Below are 20,012 nucleotides of genomic sequence, written 5' to 3' on the forward strand. Positions count from 1 at the left end.
TCCAGTTCTGCCACCTTTTGATGCCTTGTAAACGTATAGCAGTTTTCTGGTGCTTGAGGATGATCTAGTATTTCTAGTACTGGCAGCTGCCTCTCAATAACTCCCACGCTGCCATGGGCACTGGAACTATTTGTATTAAGAATATAAAATCATGGTTAATCAGTAAACCAGTTAAACGTTGGGTTGACCTAACATTTAACCAGTTAACCTACTAACTAAAGCAGGATCCAACCTGGGCTCCCCATGGATACAGGCTGCTGCAAATGCTGGAGCAATCCCTGCCTGCGGAGTACCTGAGCCTGCCGTGGACAGGGGTACTCTGGACAAAAGCAGCCCCTGTCCATGGTGGGAGCAGTAACCCCTTGCCCCACAGCAGGTGGGGATCTGCTCCAGCCCCCATCTGTTACCTGGAACTGGTAACCATTACCCATTTAGGGTGATGCTTACCAGGTAACCAGTTAACCCTTTGCATCCCTAATTTGTATAGTGGGAATGCTGAGAGCCACTGCACCAGGCTGTAAACCCTGAATGTGATGGAAACCACTTTAAGGCAGGCAGTGCGTGTCTGAGGCATGGGTTGCAAAGCACAGCCTCTTTGTCATCTCTCATTGTCTTCTCTTTTACCTATCTCTGTTCTGTTGTTTGTTTGTTCTTGTACCAAGCTAAGAGCTACAGGATGCTAAACATTGAGCAGAGATCAGGTGAAGCCAGGCAACGGCAAAGCAACTTCCCACCCACTGGCTCCCTCCCATGCCTTCTAAAGGGGCCTTTTTCTCTGGCACTTCTAGGACACAATCCTTCCTCACAGGAGTAGCTTAAGGTTTCCAGGAAAGTTGGCAACTAGCTGTGCCTCAGGCAGGCAGATCCTTTAACTTCCCTTGTGTTTCCTTGAGGGACAACTTGTTTGAATAGTCCTGCAGAATCAGGCTTGGGCAGTTTTTATGGGGATGGACACAACTTTTACTAAATTAACTTGAAAAGTGACGTCTGTTGGACAAGGGGGGAAGGCAAGAATGACCCTTGTTGTTACCTCTGAAACCATCCATTCTTTAAAACACATCAAGCTTAAAATCCTCAGTGTTAGCTAAAAAAGTACTAGACTAGACCTCTCCTCAGAAGAATGCTCTCAGGCGGGCACGGTTATGCACCACGCTCAGGTGCCTTAGACCTCGTGTTCCACTCTGATAAACTCAGTCACACGTGCCTCTACCTCGGCATGTAGGCCTTATGCTGGTTTCTGCATGTGACTGTTTCCACCAGAGCAGCCAAAAACCAAGGGGTATGCTTTGGCTTCCCTGTAAGATAGATTTATATTTGAACTCAGGGTTCCAGCTGAAGAAGAAGAATTTCTCGTTAACATATGTGGAGCTGAATCTTTTATCAAAGGCCTCTGGAGGTATTTGGTACAATCTGGTGCATTCCAAAGGGGAAGAATTTACTCTTCAGAAACATCTTTGTGGCTCATGAATAAATCATGCTTGACTGAACTGGCTTGTGTTATCCAAAGAGGGCGGAGGTCTAGCAGAGGCACATGGCTTGCTTTGACAATGATTTAAGCTGTCTTGAGGACTTACTAGATCTGTTTCAGTCTGCTTCGGTGTTTTGCAAATATTGTCTGTCCCAAAAGGCCTTGAGGCTTTTAGTACCACTTCAGATCAGCAGCAATGCTGATCTTACTCTGTTTTGGAGTGGCAGGTGAGCACAGAATGTTCCTTCCCGCTTCCCTCAACATTTGATTACAACCTTCCAAATTTTCAGGCATTTGCAAATTTTGCATAATGAATCCCCGGCAGCTGACAGGGTTTGACTTGCTTGAAAGAGGTATGGGGGGAACAATGTTGGTAGGAAACTTGACCAGCTCTCTTCATATGGGGCTTTAGCATAGCTGCCTGAAAATATAATTTTGACAGGCTTTGGATCTATGTTGAACTTTACAACTCTATACGCTGTGTATTGGTGTATTTAATGGGAACAAGCTCATCTCTGAGGCAATTTGTGCCTTGTTAACTGTATCTCAAATTCATTTCCTTTAGAGGAATGTGCTGTACCCTGAGTATGGCTGTTCCTCTCTCCCAGGTGCTTCCTTCTTTGGCCTCTTGATTATGAGGATGTGTTAGTATAGTTTCCTAACTAATTGTATAGTCAACTATTTGTATAGTTGACTATACGATTAGTCGATAGGACCACTCTGCAGAGCTGCAGCAGGGGCAACTCGAGGAACTGGCTTGTGCCAGCTCCAGAAGCCACCTGCGCTGTGGCTGTGCATTTTAAATATAGTAAGAACCTCTGGACTCTTGCTACCTTTAAAATGCAGAGGTGCGGCGTCCCAGACCAGCGCGAGCCAACTGCTCTGTTCCAGCGTGTGCTAAGTCCAGCAGCCCCTGTTCGCAGCAGACAAGGCTGGCTGTGGACAGGGGCTGCTGCCAAAGCAGCCCGTGCTTGTGGTCAACACTGGCTGCCGCGAACAGGGGCTGCTTGGTGGCAGCAGCCCCTTTCCGTGGGGGGCCCAGCTCCCTACTAGGACCCCTGCGGACAGGGGTTGCTCTGCAGCAGCCTCCCCTATTGCCCTCTCCCCCCCCCACTGCCTCTGATAGGGGCAGAGGCAGGCGGCATCCTAGAGACATGTGTCGACAGGGGGCTGAAGAAGGCTGGGGACTCTGAGAGTCTGAGGGCAGTGAAAGGAGAAGAGGGATGTGAGAGGGGGGAACAGGGATGCAGGGGGCCCCTGCCCTGCACACAGGCTACCCTGTCTCACCTTCTCCCCTCCTTACTAGTGTGGATGAAAACTATCACCACCATAGAGCAATCTGTACCATAAACTAACCTCCCTCCCCGACATCACACCCAGGTGCTCTCTAGCACACATTTAAAACAGGGCTCCCAGACTGCCCCCAAAGAACCCAGCACATCACAAAGGGAAAGCATGCCAGATCCCTGTCGCCTCCCCGTATTCTGTAGCTCTCTCCACTCTGGCTATGTCTACACTGGTATGATCTTGTGCAAAAACTCTTCCAGAAGAGAGCGTCTACATTGGCATGTGCTTTTGCGCAAGAGCATCCATGCCAGTGTAGATGCTGTCTTGTGCAAGACAGCTCCGATGGCCATTTTAACCATAGGGCTTTCTTGCACAAGAAATTCATGTTGCCTGTCTACACTGGCCTCTTGCGCAAGAACAGTTGCACAAAAGGGCTTATTCCTGAGCGGGAGCATCAGAGTTCTTGCGCAAGAAGCCCTGATTTCATACATTAGAACATCAGTGTACTTGCGCAAGAACGTGCGGCCAGTGTAGACAGGCATCTGCTGGGGCCCATTGGGGTGGAAGCTCTTACTGCTGCTACTAGGGTTGCCAGGTGTCCGGTTTTCTATCTGACAATCCGGTAATAAAATCCAGAAAATACCGTATATGTGCAACATCCGGTATTTCCTGGTTTTCCGGCTGGCCGCCAGACAGAAGCCTTGTGGGGGCGGGGTGCGATCGGCGCTGGGAGCTCTGATTGTGTGTGAGGAGGGAGAGCAGCCCGGTCCGTGCTCTTGCGCTGGAGCCGCAGCCGGACTGAGTCGCATGGGACGGGAGCGCCCTAGGATCTGCACTGGCCGGGTCAGTCATGTTCCTTGCCGGCTGATTCGCTCCCCTGCCCCCTCCGCCAGCTCTGCGTCCTGCTCTGGTTCCTGCTCTGGATTTTCCCTGGCTAGTCCCTCTCTTCTCCCTCCCCCCCGGCCGCTGCCGCCAGCTCTGCGTCCCGCTGCGTCTTGCTGGCCGATTCCTGCACGGCCCCCCCATCTCCCCTGGCCAACCCTGTTGCCCCTCCATTAGCTCTGTTTCCCAGCCCCCCCCCCTCCATGAACCGTGTCCGGTATTATTATTTTTTTTAATGACTACCTGGTGACCCTAGCAGTGATCCTATCCCTGTGATTACCACAGAGATTTAAACCGAGAAGCACCTTGCCTTCCCCCTCTCCTTCAGCTCCCAGTACCCCCAGACCCCATGCTTAGCTGGTTCTGGAGGGCTGCCGGCACAAAATGGTCCTGGAGCCTTTTTTTTTCCCCCATCAACAACTTCGGTCCCCCCCCTTTTTTTTCCTTCAACAGAATTTTTTCGTGTGCGTGCGCGTGCAGTATTTTTGTTTCAACCAGCTGGCACCCAGGCCCGTACTGCACTTCAATACTCACTGCAAAGAACACTGGTGTCCAAGTTGCCTACCTGCTCACCCACATGGTGGCTGCCGAAGCTGGAGCCCAGGCTGCGGTGTGGCTACCCTGGGAGCTGGGACTGCAGTACGGCTGTCCTCGCTAGGAGAGCTCCAGCCCGGAGTAAGAGCTGAAGCTAGGGCCAGGACTGCATGGAGGCTGCCTTGCTGCTCCTGGGGTGGGGCAGCCACCCGCTCCACGGCCCCACCTCGGAGCAGCTAAGCAGCCATTGCACAGCTCTCCTGAAGAGGTGGGCAGCTACCACATGGACCTTAGAAGGAACTGTGGTGCAGATGAGCTGCAGCATCCCCAGGCCTGAATTGGTTTCCATTATACACATAGGGTTGCCAGGTGTCCGGTATTCACCCAGGCAGTTCGGTATTTTTGCCTCCTATCCGGTAAAAAAAAAATTCAAAGAATATCGGACACCTGAGATGTCTGGTATTTTCTGAATTTTTCCCTGCACCAGGCAACTCCAACACTCAGTGCCCAGACCCCTTTCCCCCCCGAGTCCTCCTGACCTCAGCCCCCATGCTTACCTGGTTCCCCAAGGCTGCCGGCACAAAATGGCTGTTGGTCAAAAGACCTAAGGCAGTGGTCCCCAACACTGTGCCCGCGGGGGCATTTGTGTGCGCCGGCCAAGTGCTCGGGGCTGGCCTGGCCCCGGCCACGTGGTGCACGGTGAGCCCCGGGAGCGCTGCGGATTGGCTGCCCGGGCTCTGGGTGCATGGCGCATGGGGGGGGGCACCGGCCCCAGGCATGTGGCCCTTGGGGGAGGGGGCCGCTGGCCCCGGGTGTGCAAGTGTCCCCGCCCTCTGGTACCTGGTGGGCGAACGGCCACGCCCCCTGGCGCCCGGCAGCCTCTAATGGTTGGGGACCACTGACCTAAGGGAAACAATGCTGGGTCTTAGTGCTTCCTCCCTGTTCCTATCCCTGCACTCACTCTTAAAGGGGACATGCTGTTTTAATGCTGTTTTATTTTAATTTTTTTGGGGGGGGCGTAATAAGTCCTTGGTCTCCCCCCTCTTTTTTTCCCCCCTTCAACAGAATTTTTTGCAGGTGTGTGGTTTTTTTTTTTTTTTTTTTTTTTTTTGTTTGTTTTTTTTTGAGGGGAGGAGAGGGGTTTGGTATTTTTTTTTCAACCATCTGTCAACCCTATATACCCGGGGCTTATAGTTTGGTTCAGTGGCTCTCAGCACCCCCAATATACAGAATGTTCCAGTCCCCTTGTCTGGGCCTCTTGTGCATTTTCTGCTCTTACTCGATAGTGTAAGTCAGTGGACCCCAACCTTTAGAGGCTCCCGGATGCCTGGGGGCGGGGCCACTCACTTGCCAGGCGCCCGGGGGCGGGGACGCACGTCCGGGGGCACGCCAGGGGACCCGCCAGGGGACTGGGATGCCCTTGCACCCGGTGCCGGCATGTGCCCCGGGGCTGGGGCCATCCGAGCGCCTTGTGCCGTGGGCCTGGGGCCGCCGCCCGAGCCTCGCGGCTGGGGCTGGCACCGGCGCGGCTCTAGTGTCGCATGCCCGTGCGCCCGCATGTGCCTTGGGGCTGGGGCCATCCGAGCGCCTTGTGCCGTGGGCCTGGGGCTGCCGCCCGAGCCTCGCGGCTGGGGCTGGCACTGGCGCTGCTCTAGCGTCACATGCCCGTGCGCCCGCATGTGCCTTGGGGCTGGGGCTGCCTGAGCGCCGCGCATCCGGCGCCGGTGCGTGTCGCTCGCATGGGGCCGGCACCTCCCGTGCGCCGCGCACCGGGGGCGGGCCCAGCCCATGTTGTCGGCGGGCCCGTACAAATGCCCCGGCGGGCGCCATGGCGCCCGCAGGCACCGCGTTGGGGACCACTGGTGTAAGTCCTGCAGCACAGAGACTCTTTCTATGTGGCTGTCTAATGGCTAGCCTAGGGAAGCTCAGATTGCTGCAGGGGCTACTATACACAGCTAGCTGTAACTTACACAGCTGGCAATGGCCTCCTCAGGCTGGAACCAATCTAGAGCTGTCATAAACTAGTGGGCCCCTGGGAAACTAACTCCCCTGTTGCTGAAGTGGAGTGCAGCTGGGGACCTGACCAACATCACATTCTTATGTGGATCTTTCCGTGGTATGATAGAGGAGCCCATGAACGAGTGGTGGCCTCAGGGGGCTCTCTTTCAGCTTTCTGGTGTAATTCACCCCGACTAAAACCACAGCATCACCAGATGGGTTTCACTAGGTCCCTTCCATCTGGATGAATTGGATGACAACTGTGCAACTTGTTACTGAGTTTTGTAGTTAAAAGCCTTGATGTGTCAGCTGGTGTGACCAACCTGGGATCTCTGAAACGTCATGCCTCAGCCTCTACTGCATGAGCAAAAAGCTGCCTGCCTCTTTGCTAGGGCTGTGGCAGACTCATTAATCTCTAGATCAGTGCTACTCAGACCTCAGTGGTTCAGGAGCCAGAGTAGTGAGAATTCAGAGTTTCATTTACTTTCTCTCGCTTTCCAGTAAATAAAACTCTGTCCATAGTATTCTCACAGCAAAATGACTGACCAAATTTTCTACAGTTGGTTGGTAACCATGCCAGGTTATTAATGCATCAGGAAGTTTTTACTATGCTAATAATGAAAGCGTGGAGTGTTTTAATATGATATGCTGCGAAGAGCACCACGAGACCCATTAGAGAGCCATTTATGGCTCCTGAGCCTTAGTCTGAGTATCACTGCCTGGATGGACTTGGTGTCACTAGGGCACGGGTCTCCAAACCACGCAGGCCGTGCTTACAATGGCAGCCCCATGAAAATTCGTTTCAGATGTTAGCTGTTCTCTGGAGAGGTTTTTCCATTGGGCTGGGGATGGTGACTTTTCCGAATGGGAACTGTGGAGACTTAGCCTTGTTCTTTCCTTCTCTTCTTAGGGTTCCACCATGCCCTCCTTGGAGATGAGGATGCACTGGTCCCAGCTCAGTCCCAGCCTGCCGGTATAGTGCTGGGCTGCTGATGCGCACCTCACCTGCTGTGGGATATCGCTCCAGCAGGGACGCCCTGGGCCTGCGCGCCCTCTCTACCAGCAGAGGCAATGGACGCCCACATGGATCTCCTGACAGAACTGGAGCTGCTGGATAAGGTGCCCACACTAGAGCGGCTACGAACAGCCCAGAAGCGGCGGGCTCAGCAGCTGAAGAAGTGGGCGCAGTATGAGAAGGAGATGCAGCACAAGAAGCGGAAGCACGAGAAGAGGAGGAGCGCTGTCAGCCGCAAGAAGGTGTCTTTTGAGGCCAGTGTTGCTTTGTTGGAGGCATCGCTGAGGAACGATGTGGAGGAAGGTAGGACTAGCTGTGGGCAAAGCCCTCATGGTTTGGCTACCTGTGAACCTGCAGTATCTCTTCATAGGCTACATCTAGACTGCAAGCCTCTTTCGAAAAAAGCGTCTAGATTACAACCAGTACTTTTGAAAAAGCAAGCCGCTTTTTCGAAAGAGAGTACCCAGGCAGTCTGGATGCTCTCTTTCGAGAAAGCACAGTTTGCATTACATGGCGCCTTTTTTCGAAAGAGCATTTTTGAAAAAAGGCGTTATTCCTCCTAAAACGAGGTTTTCCGCGGTCGAAAAAACTGCCGCGTTCTTTCAATTTACTTTCGCAAGAACGCGGCAGCAGTCTAGACGCAGGGGAAGTTTTTTCGAAAGACCCCTTATTGAAGAATGTTCATTGTGGGGCTGTGGTGGTTTTGTACTGGAAAAGCCGGTCTATTAGAGCTTAACTGGGACTACAAAGCGGTGTTATGTGACATAAGTGGTAAGTTGGTTGCTGCCTGGCTGGCATCCTTTGGTGATGGCGGGTAGGTGGCTGTCTCTTTTAAACTGATGGCCAAGCTGTGAGTGACATGAAGTACCTTCATTAAATAGGATAGTGTTCTTCTCTCACAAAATGCACTGAGGCTAGAAGAGGTTAAAGCCAATAGTATTGTTAAAGACCTTGGTATCCACCTGCATCGGATGGATTTGGATTATAGAGGTTAAGGGAGCTGCTAGACTGGATCAGACCATGGTTGTCTTGTCTCTGGTGGTTGCCCATACCAGACCTTCAGTGGGAGTTACAGAACAGGGCAATTGTGGGGTTGTCTTCTACTCCAAGCTTCTGGCTGTCTGAGGTTTTGAGTCACCTTAAGTGTGGGGTAGTATGCCTGACTTTATCTAATAGCCATTGATGGACCTATCCCCCGTGAATTTATCCAGTTCTTTTTTGAACTCAGTTATACTTTGTGGCCATCACAGCATCTCACATCTATAAATTCCACAGGTTAGTTAGGTGTTTTGTGAAAAAGTCTCCTTTTTGTTTGTGTTAAACCCTCTGCCTGTTAATTTCATTGGGTGACCCCCCCCTGGTTTTTGTACAGTATTTGTAGACAACACTTTCACTTTCTCTACATCATTCATGGTTTTATAGACCTGTATCATATTGCCTGCTTAGTTGTCTCTTTCCGAAGATAACCAGCCCTAATCTTTTAGGCTATGGCTATACTAGGAACTTTTTCCGGAAGAGGAAATGCAAATGGAGTGCTCATTTGCATATCTTGTGTTCTCATTTGCATATTTTCTTCCGATCCTTTTTGCAGAAGAGGTTTTTGCGCAAAAAGGGGTTTTTGCACAAAAACGTGGTGCTTTTTTGCGCAAAAACCTCTTCCGCAAAAAGGATTGGAAGAAAATATGCAAATGAGAGTGCGATATATGCAAATGAGTGCTCCATTTGCATTTCTCTTCCGGAAAAAGTTTGTAGTGTAGACTTAGCCTTAGTTTCTCCATGTATGGAAGCTGTTCCATTCTCTTGATCATCTTTATTGCCCTTCTCTGGGGTTTCTTGTTCCACTGTTTCCTTTTTGAGACGGGGTGACCAGAAGTGGGCACTGTATTCAAGGGGTGGGTGCACCATGGATTTATAGTGGCATTTGTTGTTTTCAATCTTTTTTTTCTATCCCTTTCCTAATAGTTCCTAACATCCTATCGGTCTTTTTGATCAGTGCTGTGCATTGAGAAGAAGTATTTGTAGAACTATCCACAGTGAGTCCAAGGTCTCTTTCTTGAGTACTAGAAGGTAAGGTAGAACCCATCACTGTATATGTATAGTTGAGATTATTTTTTTTTCAGTGAACATTACTTTGCACTTAATAATGGTGAATTGCATCTGCCATTTTGTTGTCCACTCACCCAGTTTTGTGAGCTCCCTCCGCAGCCCCTCACAATCTGATTTGCTTAACTGTTGTGAATACTTTTCTATCATCTTATAAACTTTGCTGCTTCACTGGTCACCCTCTTTCCTAGATCGTTAATGGCAATGTTGTACAACACAGGTCCCAGTGCAGATTCGTGGAGGAACTTGCTCCTTAGGCCTGTCTCAGAGACAGCTTATCTGTATTCAAGTGAAAAGAGTGGCTGTGAGCAACAGCAAACCCAGGCGTAGAAATCTTCAGCTTACAGGGTGTGTGTGTGTGTGTGTGTGTGTGTGGTGTGTGTGTGTGTGTGTGTGTGTGTGTGTGTGTGTGTACACGTACGTACTGTGACTGCAAACTACATCTTGGATGCCATCTAAACTACATGTATGGTGTCCAATACAGAACATGCCCTGGTCCCTGTCTCCAACCATCGTATGAACTAAAGAATCACTATTAGAGGTTGTAGTATTGAGGCTTTTTCCCCTCCCCCCAGGCTTCAAAGAATTGAGAGTGATTGATTGTTAATTCTTGAGTAGATTGGCTAATCTGCCCTACAGAAAAAAGCAAAATACACTGTGTCTAAAAGGACATGGAAGTTCCGTTTAGCATTGAATAACACAGACGGTTTATTCCTTGAGTCACTCCCTGTCTGTTAACAATCAGACCTTTTTGGCGCTCATTAGACCAAACTTCCAAAATGGAATCATTTGCCTGGAGATTCAAGTTGGTTTTTACTTTCACTTTCCTCTTAAATGAATTCCAGGGGTGGTTCTGCAATCAGTGACTAGATCAAACAGAGGAAGATCAAACATCTCTGGCTGCGTAATTTTCTGCTTTGTAATTTTACTGAAGCCTCTACTGTAATGAGACTAGAGTAGAGTTGGGTGGTATTTATAGATATATATATTTTTAAAGCCCATGATGTATCACTGCAACTGAGAATTTAAATTGTTCATGAAACCCTGTCCCCCATCCCAGAATAGCTAAATATCGGGTGGTACGGAATAGGGAGGTTAACGGTTAACCCGTTATCCAGTACTTGGGAAGCAGCCCTGCTAGGCCCCTGCATGGGCTGGGATCTGGCAACCCCATGCTGGGCCAGAAGCAGCTAAGATAGAGCAGCCCTTGCCCACAGCCAGGATTTGGGGGGCCGGAACAGCCCTCCTGCCCACCCCCATTTAATCTGTTAATTAAACGGGATTTGACATCCTTAGTTAGGAAGTGAAAAGGCACAGGCTCCAGACTTTGGTCTGATTGAGACACGAGTAACATAACCATTGGGCTATTAGATCGTCTGGCGGGGGCGGGGGGGGGGGGGGGGGGGGTCTCTTGCAGATACGTTCCGATCTGAAATTCGGCCCTGGGACTGTGAAACTTTTCTTGACAAAAGTTAAAGCTGATACATTCTCTCCAAATGGCTCAGGTATTGATAGGCATTGTCCAGCAAACACTTGGAAAAATTCCTGGCCAGCTCTGCCAACGCCTGTGATCTTGAGAGAAATTGCTCTGCAAAGTATGTTTTGTCACCTTGGCATCTGGTCTTAGTTTTGTTGGCAGCACCAGTGCCACTTCTAGCCAGGAAAGGGCTCTGCATACAGAGGGCCCAGTTCTGATCTCCAGAGTGGTGGCCATATACCTGGGAAAAGTCTCCAGTTGTGCATGGGCAGCAAGGGCAAGGGGAAAGGGCTTGCTTTGTGCTCCTGGAAAGGGTAGGATTACTAGGTGGCTTCAAAAAAAATACTAGACACACTTGAACTCAGTTGGGGGGCGCAGGAGACGCATCGGTTGGGAGGGGAGTGGGGCTGGTCGGGAGGATTGGTGTGGGGGGCGGGGGAGGGACCAGCTGGCAGGAAGCAGGGCTGGTGGGGGGGGGGAGTCGAGGGAGATAGAGTGCGGGGGACCGGCCGACGAGAAGCGGAGCTGGCCAGGAGGGGGTCGGGAGGAAGCGGGGGGAGCAGGACTAACCCGGGCGTGCAGAGATCCTGGGGCTTTGCCCGTCCCACACATGGTTTCGGTGAAGCACGGCCGAGTCCAGCCCTGGGGATTCCATCCCGCACCGGTCCTGTGTCCGCGCCCCTGCTCCCACCCCCTCCGGCTTGTGTAGTTGTGTACTGCCTGGCTGATATGCTCACGCTGCATGAGTGTGTCTGTCGACTAGCCGGGCAGTTTGCAACTAGGTACTGATACTCCTAATAATAATAAAACTTAGCTAATTAGAAAGTAGCAGACATTTTATATGTCCAGTATTTTCTTAATTTTTTTTCTGGACAGAAAGCTTGAATTCTGACTGTCCGGTTCAAAACCGGACACCTGGTAACCTTAGGAAAGGGCAGGGCTGGGGCTAGTCTCCTGCCACCAGGGGTGGGGAATAAAACTGTGGTGGTTCCCCAAAGTTAACCTGGTCGCCACTGCTGTATTTAACTGCATCTCTAGAGGTAGCGGCAGTCACGGCTCCCATTGGCCATGGATCGCTGTTCCCGTCCAATGGAAGCAGCAGGAAGTGACGTGGACTGGGACACCACTTCCTGGAGCTCCCATTGGCCGGGAACAGCGATCTGCGGCCAATGGAGGTGATTGCCCATCTCTGTGGAGGAGCAGGTACATATAATGGTGGGGGCCTGCTGGGAGACCAGATTTGGCAAGACCCTCGTAGACCAGATCTGGCCTACGGGCTGGTATATGCCCACTACTGGTCTACAGGAAAGATGACCATCTCTGGATACCTGCTAATAGGCTGACTCGCTGGTTCTCCAGAAAGCAGTTTTACACTGCACCATATTGCTAGGGCTGCATGGGGAGCAGAAGGTAGGTATGCAGCTTGTGGCTTGAAGCTCTTCTACTTCATGGGAAAATCTGAGTCTGGTCTCTTTAAGTGCAGGGTCACCACCCCTAAATGCTGGAACTAGTGGTGTTGCCGCACTCCCTGGTTTCAAGTGGTTTTCATTATATACAGGGCTTCGTGTGTGGTTCAATGTCACTTTTTTCCAGCATCCCTGTCACCACTCTGATTCCTTCTCCCTTTGGGTTGGCCTGTGTGGTGGGATGTCCCTCTTACTCATCTCTTATGAGCACACTAATTACCACATCAGAAAAAGGCACTTTCAGGGTGAGCTGGAAAAATTTAAGAAACCTGGTTGTAGTGAATATCTTAGCTAACGGAAAGTTATAGGGGGAGGAGGGTTTGAGATGCTAAATAATTATAATCATATCCCTAATGCAATGTTTGTTTCCCCATTTAGCCGAATATTTCAGATGCCACTGGTCTACTTCAGCTCAAATGGGTTGTGCTGTGTTCATTTTTCAAGACTAAATGTAGTTTACAGACCCGATTTTATCCCTGTTCTGGTCCCTTTTGTCCTTCCTGGATACTCTGTACAAAGGGTGGGTGGAATCTAACTGCAGCTGCCAAGTGGAGAATTCTTTGGCAGAGGAATTCTTAACTGGTTTAGAACAAGCCCAGATCCTTGGCAAATGCCCCACACTCGTTTTAGGGAGCAGAATTTTACATTATCAGTTTTCAGTTGGTGATGGACTTTCAGGGGACGCAGCCAGCTGCTCTTAGTTTTACAGCAGCCCCTGCTATCCAAGGGAAGACCAATAAAAATGATCATGAGGCTGAGAAGTCAGTTTGGGGAAAGAATTAAAAAGCTAGGTGTATAGTTTGGCTCAGAGGTAACTAGGTGGGGGAACAATAATCCAAATTCCTCTTCTCACAATTTAAACACTTGATATTTGTAAAGCAGTAAAAAAAGGGTATTACTACAGCTAAAATAGGGAGGGGAACCTTAGGATGAATATCAGGATAGCAGTGTGATGGGAGATCTATTCAGATGTGGAATAACCTCCCATGGGAAGTGGTAGAACCCTTGTATTTTGGGACTAGATTGGATGAAAAAATCATGAAGCATCCTTTGGGGGAACAATCCTGCATCTCAAACCGGCTGATTTAACAAACAGGTCTTTAACTTCTCTGGCTTCTTTTACTTTTACACTGCCATAACTGAAATCAGCAGCAGCTATTTTACTCAGTTGTCATAATACAAATGTCAGCCCAAAAGAAGGCATTTGTTAAAGTTATGAGCTGCTGAAATGAAATGTGGGTTAGAACAGGAAAAGCAGCTGAGCCTTAGCATTTCCTCTTACATATAACCACCAGTATTTGCATTGCAGTCACGTCTAGAGGCCAGGGCCCTATTGTGCTAGGTTCTTGCAAACATGAACTAAAACCAGTGTCTTCCCAGGAAGGGCTTACAGTTTATGTTGAAGGCAAGACAGCAGACATGTGACCAGCCTAATGGGCAGCCCACTAGCAGCCTGGTTCAGAGTGTCATAGCATAGATGGCATTTCAGCGCAGGGTTACAGGATAAGGTAGTGGGCTTTCAGAGTTTTTCAAAGGATTCGTCCTTGCGTAAGAATCTGCATATGAGAGCACAGCACTGCTTGGTGGAACACTGGATAGACAATTACAGCTGACGTCATTGGTATCTGTGGCACTATATATAGCCCCGGTGCACTGCTCTCCTTGCTACTCATTTACTTTCCCTGTTGGTTAACTGAGAACCACCTTCCCCTTCCCATTTTTGTCTGAAGGTTTCCTTCCTGTTGACATCATAGCGGATGTCCAGCTATGCTGAAGTCTAATAACCTTCTGGCTAGCATCTGGGACTTCAGAAATGCACTCCAGAGAGCAGGCATGAAGCTTTTGTTGGTTTCACTCTCAAAGCTGCTGTGATGAGCTTTGGGACTGGAATGATTCTTGCAGGATGACAGATCATAGAACCATAGAGCTGGAAGAGACCTCAGAAGGTCATCAAGTCCAGCCCCCTGCCCAAAGCAGGACTAATCCCAACTAAATCAACCCAACCAGGACTTTGTCAAGCCGAGACTTAAAAATCCCTAGGAATGGAGACTCCACTACTTCCCTAGGTAACCCATTCTAGTGCTTCACTACCCTCCTAGTTAAATAGTTTTTCCTAGTATCCAACCGGAACCTCTCCCATCACAACTTGAGACCATTGCTCCTTGTTCTACCATCTGTCACTACTGAGAACAGCCTCTCTCCATCCTCTTTGGAAGCTGCCTTCATGAAGTTGAAGGCTGCTATCAAATCTCCCCTCTCTCTTCGCTTCTGCAGACTAAACAGACCCAACTCCCTCAGCCTCTCCTCATAAGTCATATGCTCCAGACCCCTAATCATTTTGGTTGCCCTCCGCTGGACCCTCTCCAATGCGTCCACATCCTTTATGTAGTGGGGGGCCCAGAACTGGACACAATACTCCAGATGTGGCCTCACCAGAGCCGTATAAAGGGGAATAATGACATCTCTGGATCTGCTGGCAATGTTCCTCTTAATGCAACCTAATATACCATTAGCCTTCTTGGCTACAAGGTCACACTGTTGACTCATATCCAGCTTCTCATCCACTGTAACCCCCAGGTCCTTTTCTGCAGAACTACTACTTACCTGGTTGGTCCCCAGCTTGTAACTATGCTTGGGATTCTTCCGTCCCAAGTGCAGGACTCTGCACTTGTCCTTGTTGAACCTCATGAGATTTCTAGTGGCCCAATTCTCCAATTTGTCTAAGTCACTCTGGACCCTATCTCTGCCCTCAAGCATATCTACCTCTCACCCTAGCTTAGTGTCATCCACAAACTTGCTGAGGGTGCAATCCATCCCCTCATCCAGGTCATTAATAAAGATATTGAACAAAACCGGTCCTAGAACCGAACCTTGGGGCACTCCGCTTGAAACCGACCGCCATCCTGACATCGAGCCGTTGATCACTACCCACTGGGCTCGGTCTTCTAGCCATCTTTCTATCCATCTTACTGTCCGTTTATCCAATCCACATTCCCTTAACTTGCTGGCAAGAATATTGTGAGACCGTATCAAAAGCCTTGCTAAAGTTAAGGTATATAACATCCACTGACTTTCCCACATCCACACAGCCAGTTACCTCATCATATAAGCTAATCAGATTGGTCAGGCACGCCTTTCCCTTTGTGAATCCATGCTGACTATTCCTAATCACTTTCCTCTCTTCCAAGTACCTCAAAATAGATTCTTTAAGGATCCCTTCCATGATTTTTCCAGGAACCGAGGTAAGACTGACCGGCCTATAGTTCCCTGGATCATCCTTCTTCCCTTTTTTGAAGATGGGCACTCCATTTGCCTTTTTCCAATCATCCGGGATTTCTCTCAGTCTCCACGACTTTTCAAAGATAATGGCCAAAGGCTCCTCAATGATATTTGCCAACTCCCTCAGTGCCTTCGGATGCATTAAGTCCAGACCCATGGATTTGTGTACGTTTAGCTTTTCTAAATAGTTCCTAACCTGTTCTTTACCCACCAAGGGCTGTCCATCTTCATCCCATCTTGCGTCACTTAGTGCATTAGTCTGGGAGCCTACCTTGTCCGTGAATACAGAGGCAAAGAAAGCATTGAGTACTTCAGCTTTCCTCACATAATCTGTCACTAGTTTACCTCCTTTATCCAGTAGGGGCTGAACACCCTCTCTGATCACCTTCTTCTTGTTAACATGCCTGTAGAAACCTTTCTTGTTATCCTTCACATCCTTAGCCAGTAGCAATTCCATTTGTGCTTTCGCCTTCCTGATAACCCCCCGGCATTCTCGAGCTCTACATTTAAACCCTTCCCTGGTCATTTATCTAAGTTTACATTTTTTGTTAGCTTCATTTTTGTGCTTAAGTTCACCAAGGATTTCCCCTGTAAACCAATCCGGTCTCCTACCATGTTTGCCTCTCTTGCTACATGTCGAGATGGTTTCTTTCTGTGCCTTCAATAAAGCTTCTTTAAAATACTGCCAGCTGTCCTGGACTCCTTTCCCCTGGGATGCTAACATGAAGGGGATTCTGCCCATCAGGTCTCTCAGGGAGTCAAAATCTGCTTTTTTGAAGTCCAATGTGTGTATTTTACTACTCTCTTTTCTTCCTTTGGTCAGGATCCTGAAATCTACCATCTCATGATAACTGCTTCCCATGTTGTCACCCACCTCTACTTCCGCTATTAGTTTCTCCCTGTTTGTGAGCAGAAGGTCAAGCTGCGCACAGCCCCGGGTCGGATCCTTCAGCACTTGTGCCAAGAAGTTATCCCCAACATTCTCCAAAAACTTCCTGGATTGCCTGTGTACTGCCGTATTGGTTTCCCAACAGATGTCAGGGTGATTAAAGTCCCCCACGAGAACCAGGGCCTGTGATCTGGAAGCTTCTCTCAGTTGTCCAAAGAAAGCCTCATCTACCTCATCTACCTGATTTGGTGGCCTGTAGCAGACACCAACCACAACATCACTGCTGTTGTTTGCTCCTTTAAATTTAACCCATAGACTCTCAACAGGTTTTTCTCCCTCTTTATACTGGAGTTCAGAGCAATCATAGTGCTCGCTTACTTATAGTGCAACTCCTCCTCCTTTTCTCCCCTGCCTGTTCTTCCTGAACAGTCTATACCCTTCCATGACAGCGCTCCAGTCATGCGAGTCATCCCACCAAGTCTGTTATCCCAATTAAATCATATTTCTTGGACTGGTCCAGGGCCTCCAGTTCTTCCTGTTTGTTGCCCAGGCTTCTCGCATTAGTGTACTAACACCTCAAATAACCAGTTGATCGCCCTATCTTCTCCATTCGAATCAGGGGTCCTCCTTTCTTTCTCGTTCCTCTTTGCATTTCTTCCCGGTATCCGACTTTCCCACTCCCCTCAGGGTTTTGGTCACCGTCCCCCGACGAACCTAGTTTAAAGCCCTGCTCACTAGGTTTGCAAGTCTGCCCGCGAAGATGCTCCTTCCTCTCTTTGTTAGGTGGATCCCATCTCTTCCTAACAATCCTTGTGACTGGAACAGAGTCCCATGGTCGAAGAAACCAAAGCCCTCTCTGCGACACCACCTGCGCAACCACGCATTTACGTCCTCAATTCGACGATCCCTGCCCAGTCCTTTCCCTTCAACAGGGAGGATGGACGAGAACACCACTTGCGCTCTGAGTTCTTGGATCCTTCTTCCCAGCACTACATAATCCGCAGTAACCCGCTCAAGGTCATTCTTGGCCGTATCATTAGTTCCCATGTGGAGAAGCAGGAAGGGGTAGCGATCCGAAGGTTTGATGGGATGGAAACCATCCCATGCCTTCCAGTAGATGGTGTTCCCTTCCGGTTTCTTCCTTGTGAGGTCCCTTCCAAAGCATTCAGCACTGCAGAGCGTGTGGAGAGAGCCTGAAAGCAATTACTTACCTCTATAGCACTGGGAGATTCCCATGCTGGCCTTTTCCCCCTTCTAGAAGTTACATGCTGCCAGTTCTCTTCCTGGTCACGTACTGCCCTCTCTGGCTCTTCTGCCTGCTGTGCTTGAAGGATTAAACGCTGCCTTCTATCGAGGAAGTCTTCATCCTCTCTGATCGAGCGTAGGGTCGACACTTGGGCCTCCAGTCCTCTAATTTTTTCTTCCAAAATGGCTTGCACTTAGTGCAGATGAAATCCGTTCTTTCTTCTGGGAGGAAGACAAACATGGCACACTCCATGCAGGTAACAGCAGCAGACCTATCACCATCCATCGCTGTTGTCCTGGAGAAGGGATTTAAAAAGAAAGGGAAGAGAACCTCACGCCCTTCCCAACTCCCTCTCTAAACTCCCTGTTAGCACTCACTTGTTCGCAAGCTCTCCTTGGTTGCTTGCCCACTGCCTTATAAAGACCTGGAGTGCCTGAAAGACCCTCCCCCTACCAAGGCTCAGCCGATCAGCAAAGGCTTCTAGAATTCAAACTTTAATTAGAAGCCAACAGTTTCCACCTGCCAATCACAGCACACACTCCATGAAGGGGAGGGGGAGGGCAAAGGGGAAGTGGGAGGGGGGAAAAAAAGCCTCACTCACAAACACAGGGGAAAAAACAAACAAAAACAATAACAAAAAAAACCACACACACTAACCCTCACTCACACACACAAGCTCAGCACAAAGCAAGAAAGCCCCAAACACAACACACACTTCCCTCAAGAGTCCTATATCTGCTTCTCCTCTACCTGGAGAACTCCCCCTCTAAAGCCTCACTCACAAACACAGAGGAGGGGGAAAAAAAAACCATGAACAGATCCTACAAGTTGGTTCCACTCTGTGAGAAGGTGGTTAGCCAGCTCAGTGCATGGTGGAAAGTGAACACAACTACATTCTCTTCAAGGGAGAGATCATTAATATATACTGATTAAAGCAGATGGTGGAGACAACTTCTAGGGCTGTGGTGTGCAACCAGTTCTGAAACAGTAGCTACAGTAATGGCCACTGCTTTAGTGAATTAGCCACACTCAACCGGCCAAATAGCCACATTGTTCAAGCCAACTATCAATACTCAGCTGGCCAAAGTGCCATATGTGGCCAGTGTGTTGGACACTACGGTTCTAGGGTTTGCTTTAACACATACACAAGTTGTATTTGGAGGTGAACTACATGACACAGTGAGTGCCTGGCTCACTTTTGGAGGTAGTTCTGCCAAACCCATGGTTACATTTTCTGGCAGGACAGTGTGGTTGGTGGAAGCACAGCTGGTCCCGATGCTCTACCTATTTGTCTCCAGGGCCGTGACCCAATCAATATTTTCTAGAACACTGGACAGTGAAAATAATACCAAAATGGTTGACAGTCAAATAGGAAACCAGCTGAAAACTGAGGCCTTTTCTCTCCTGAAAGAGTGCAGAGTGGCTGTGCCTAGAAAAAGGTATGTGCGCTCAATGCCTGGAACATGCTGCATTTTTTTCACTTGAGTATCTGCACAGCTGCGACCGGGCTGCCCTTACAGGTCCCACTTGAATGCACAGCAAAGTTTTCTTGTAGTAACTTTGGAAAGTTCTCTTCTGCTAAATGCTAGCTGGGAAGGTAAACTAATCAGAGTAGAGTGCCTGCTGGAAAGTGTGGGTGGTTACCAATATTGCTAACTCTCACAACTTGAAATTGTAATATCTTATAGCCCCAGCTCTCATGGTTATTTTGTAAGTAAAATTTGGGATTCTCGCATAACTTTCTGGCTCTTGTCTTTGTGAAGAAGCTTGAAACCCCCCAACCCTAATGAGCTGCAAACAGAAGACAAACAAAACCTTCACATTTATTTAAAAAAACCTCATGACATGAGCATGTGGGGTGTCAATAGTGGAGGCAGCATTTACTGAAACCATTCCCAGTTACTGAGATTGTAAATCAGAAGTCGGTGGAGTTTCTTACGTATGGATCTAAGCCAGAGCCTGAGGAGATGTCCATAACTATGGGAAGCTTTGCTGAGGTAGGGCTTCAGGACTGGGTTTTGTATTCATAAGTATTTACGTAGGTTATCAATAACATTGGCATTTATTATGACCTTTGAAAACCTCCATAAAACTGCAGCAGAATCTTATGCGCAGAATGTGCACTCTCCCAGGGCATTTCATGTTGTTTTCCTTTCTTTGCACTGTTTTAGTATAAAACTGACCTTGTCAATTAAAAAGCATTTTAAAGAGGTCCTAATTAACGTCTATAAATTGCTTTGGCTAACCTTTTCAAGTTGATGTGATCTGTTCCCTTGTTGCTAAAAACCCTTTTATGAGGTGCCTTAATTTTCCACCCACATGATTACTTTTTTGAAGCCTTTCACTCATCTTATCTTGCATACAGTCA

General features: G+C 48.9%; 1 protein-coding gene across 1 annotated transcript in view; it reads left to right on the plus strand.

Annotated features, from left to right (window-relative positions):
• The window catches only part of PPP1R16B (protein phosphatase 1 regulatory subunit 16B), a 101,479-nt gene that overhangs the window by 19,413 nt on the left and 62,054 nt on the right, over nt 1-20,012 (plus strand). Inside the window, exon 2 of the mRNA XM_075901331.2 lies at nt 7,080-7,487. Coding sequence (XP_075757446.1) covers nt 7,241-7,487 — 247 coding nt within the window. The 5' untranslated portion in view covers nt 7,080-7,240. The remainder of the gene's footprint in view (nt 1-7,079; nt 7,488-20,012) is intronic.

The sequence above is a fragment of the Pelodiscus sinensis genome, chromosome 17 (genome assembly GCF_052426305.1).
Source record: "Pelodiscus sinensis isolate ZL-2025 chromosome 17, ASM5242630v1, whole genome shotgun sequence".
In the NCBI taxonomy this organism is placed as follows: Eukaryota; Metazoa; Chordata; order Testudines; family Trionychidae; genus Pelodiscus; species Pelodiscus sinensis.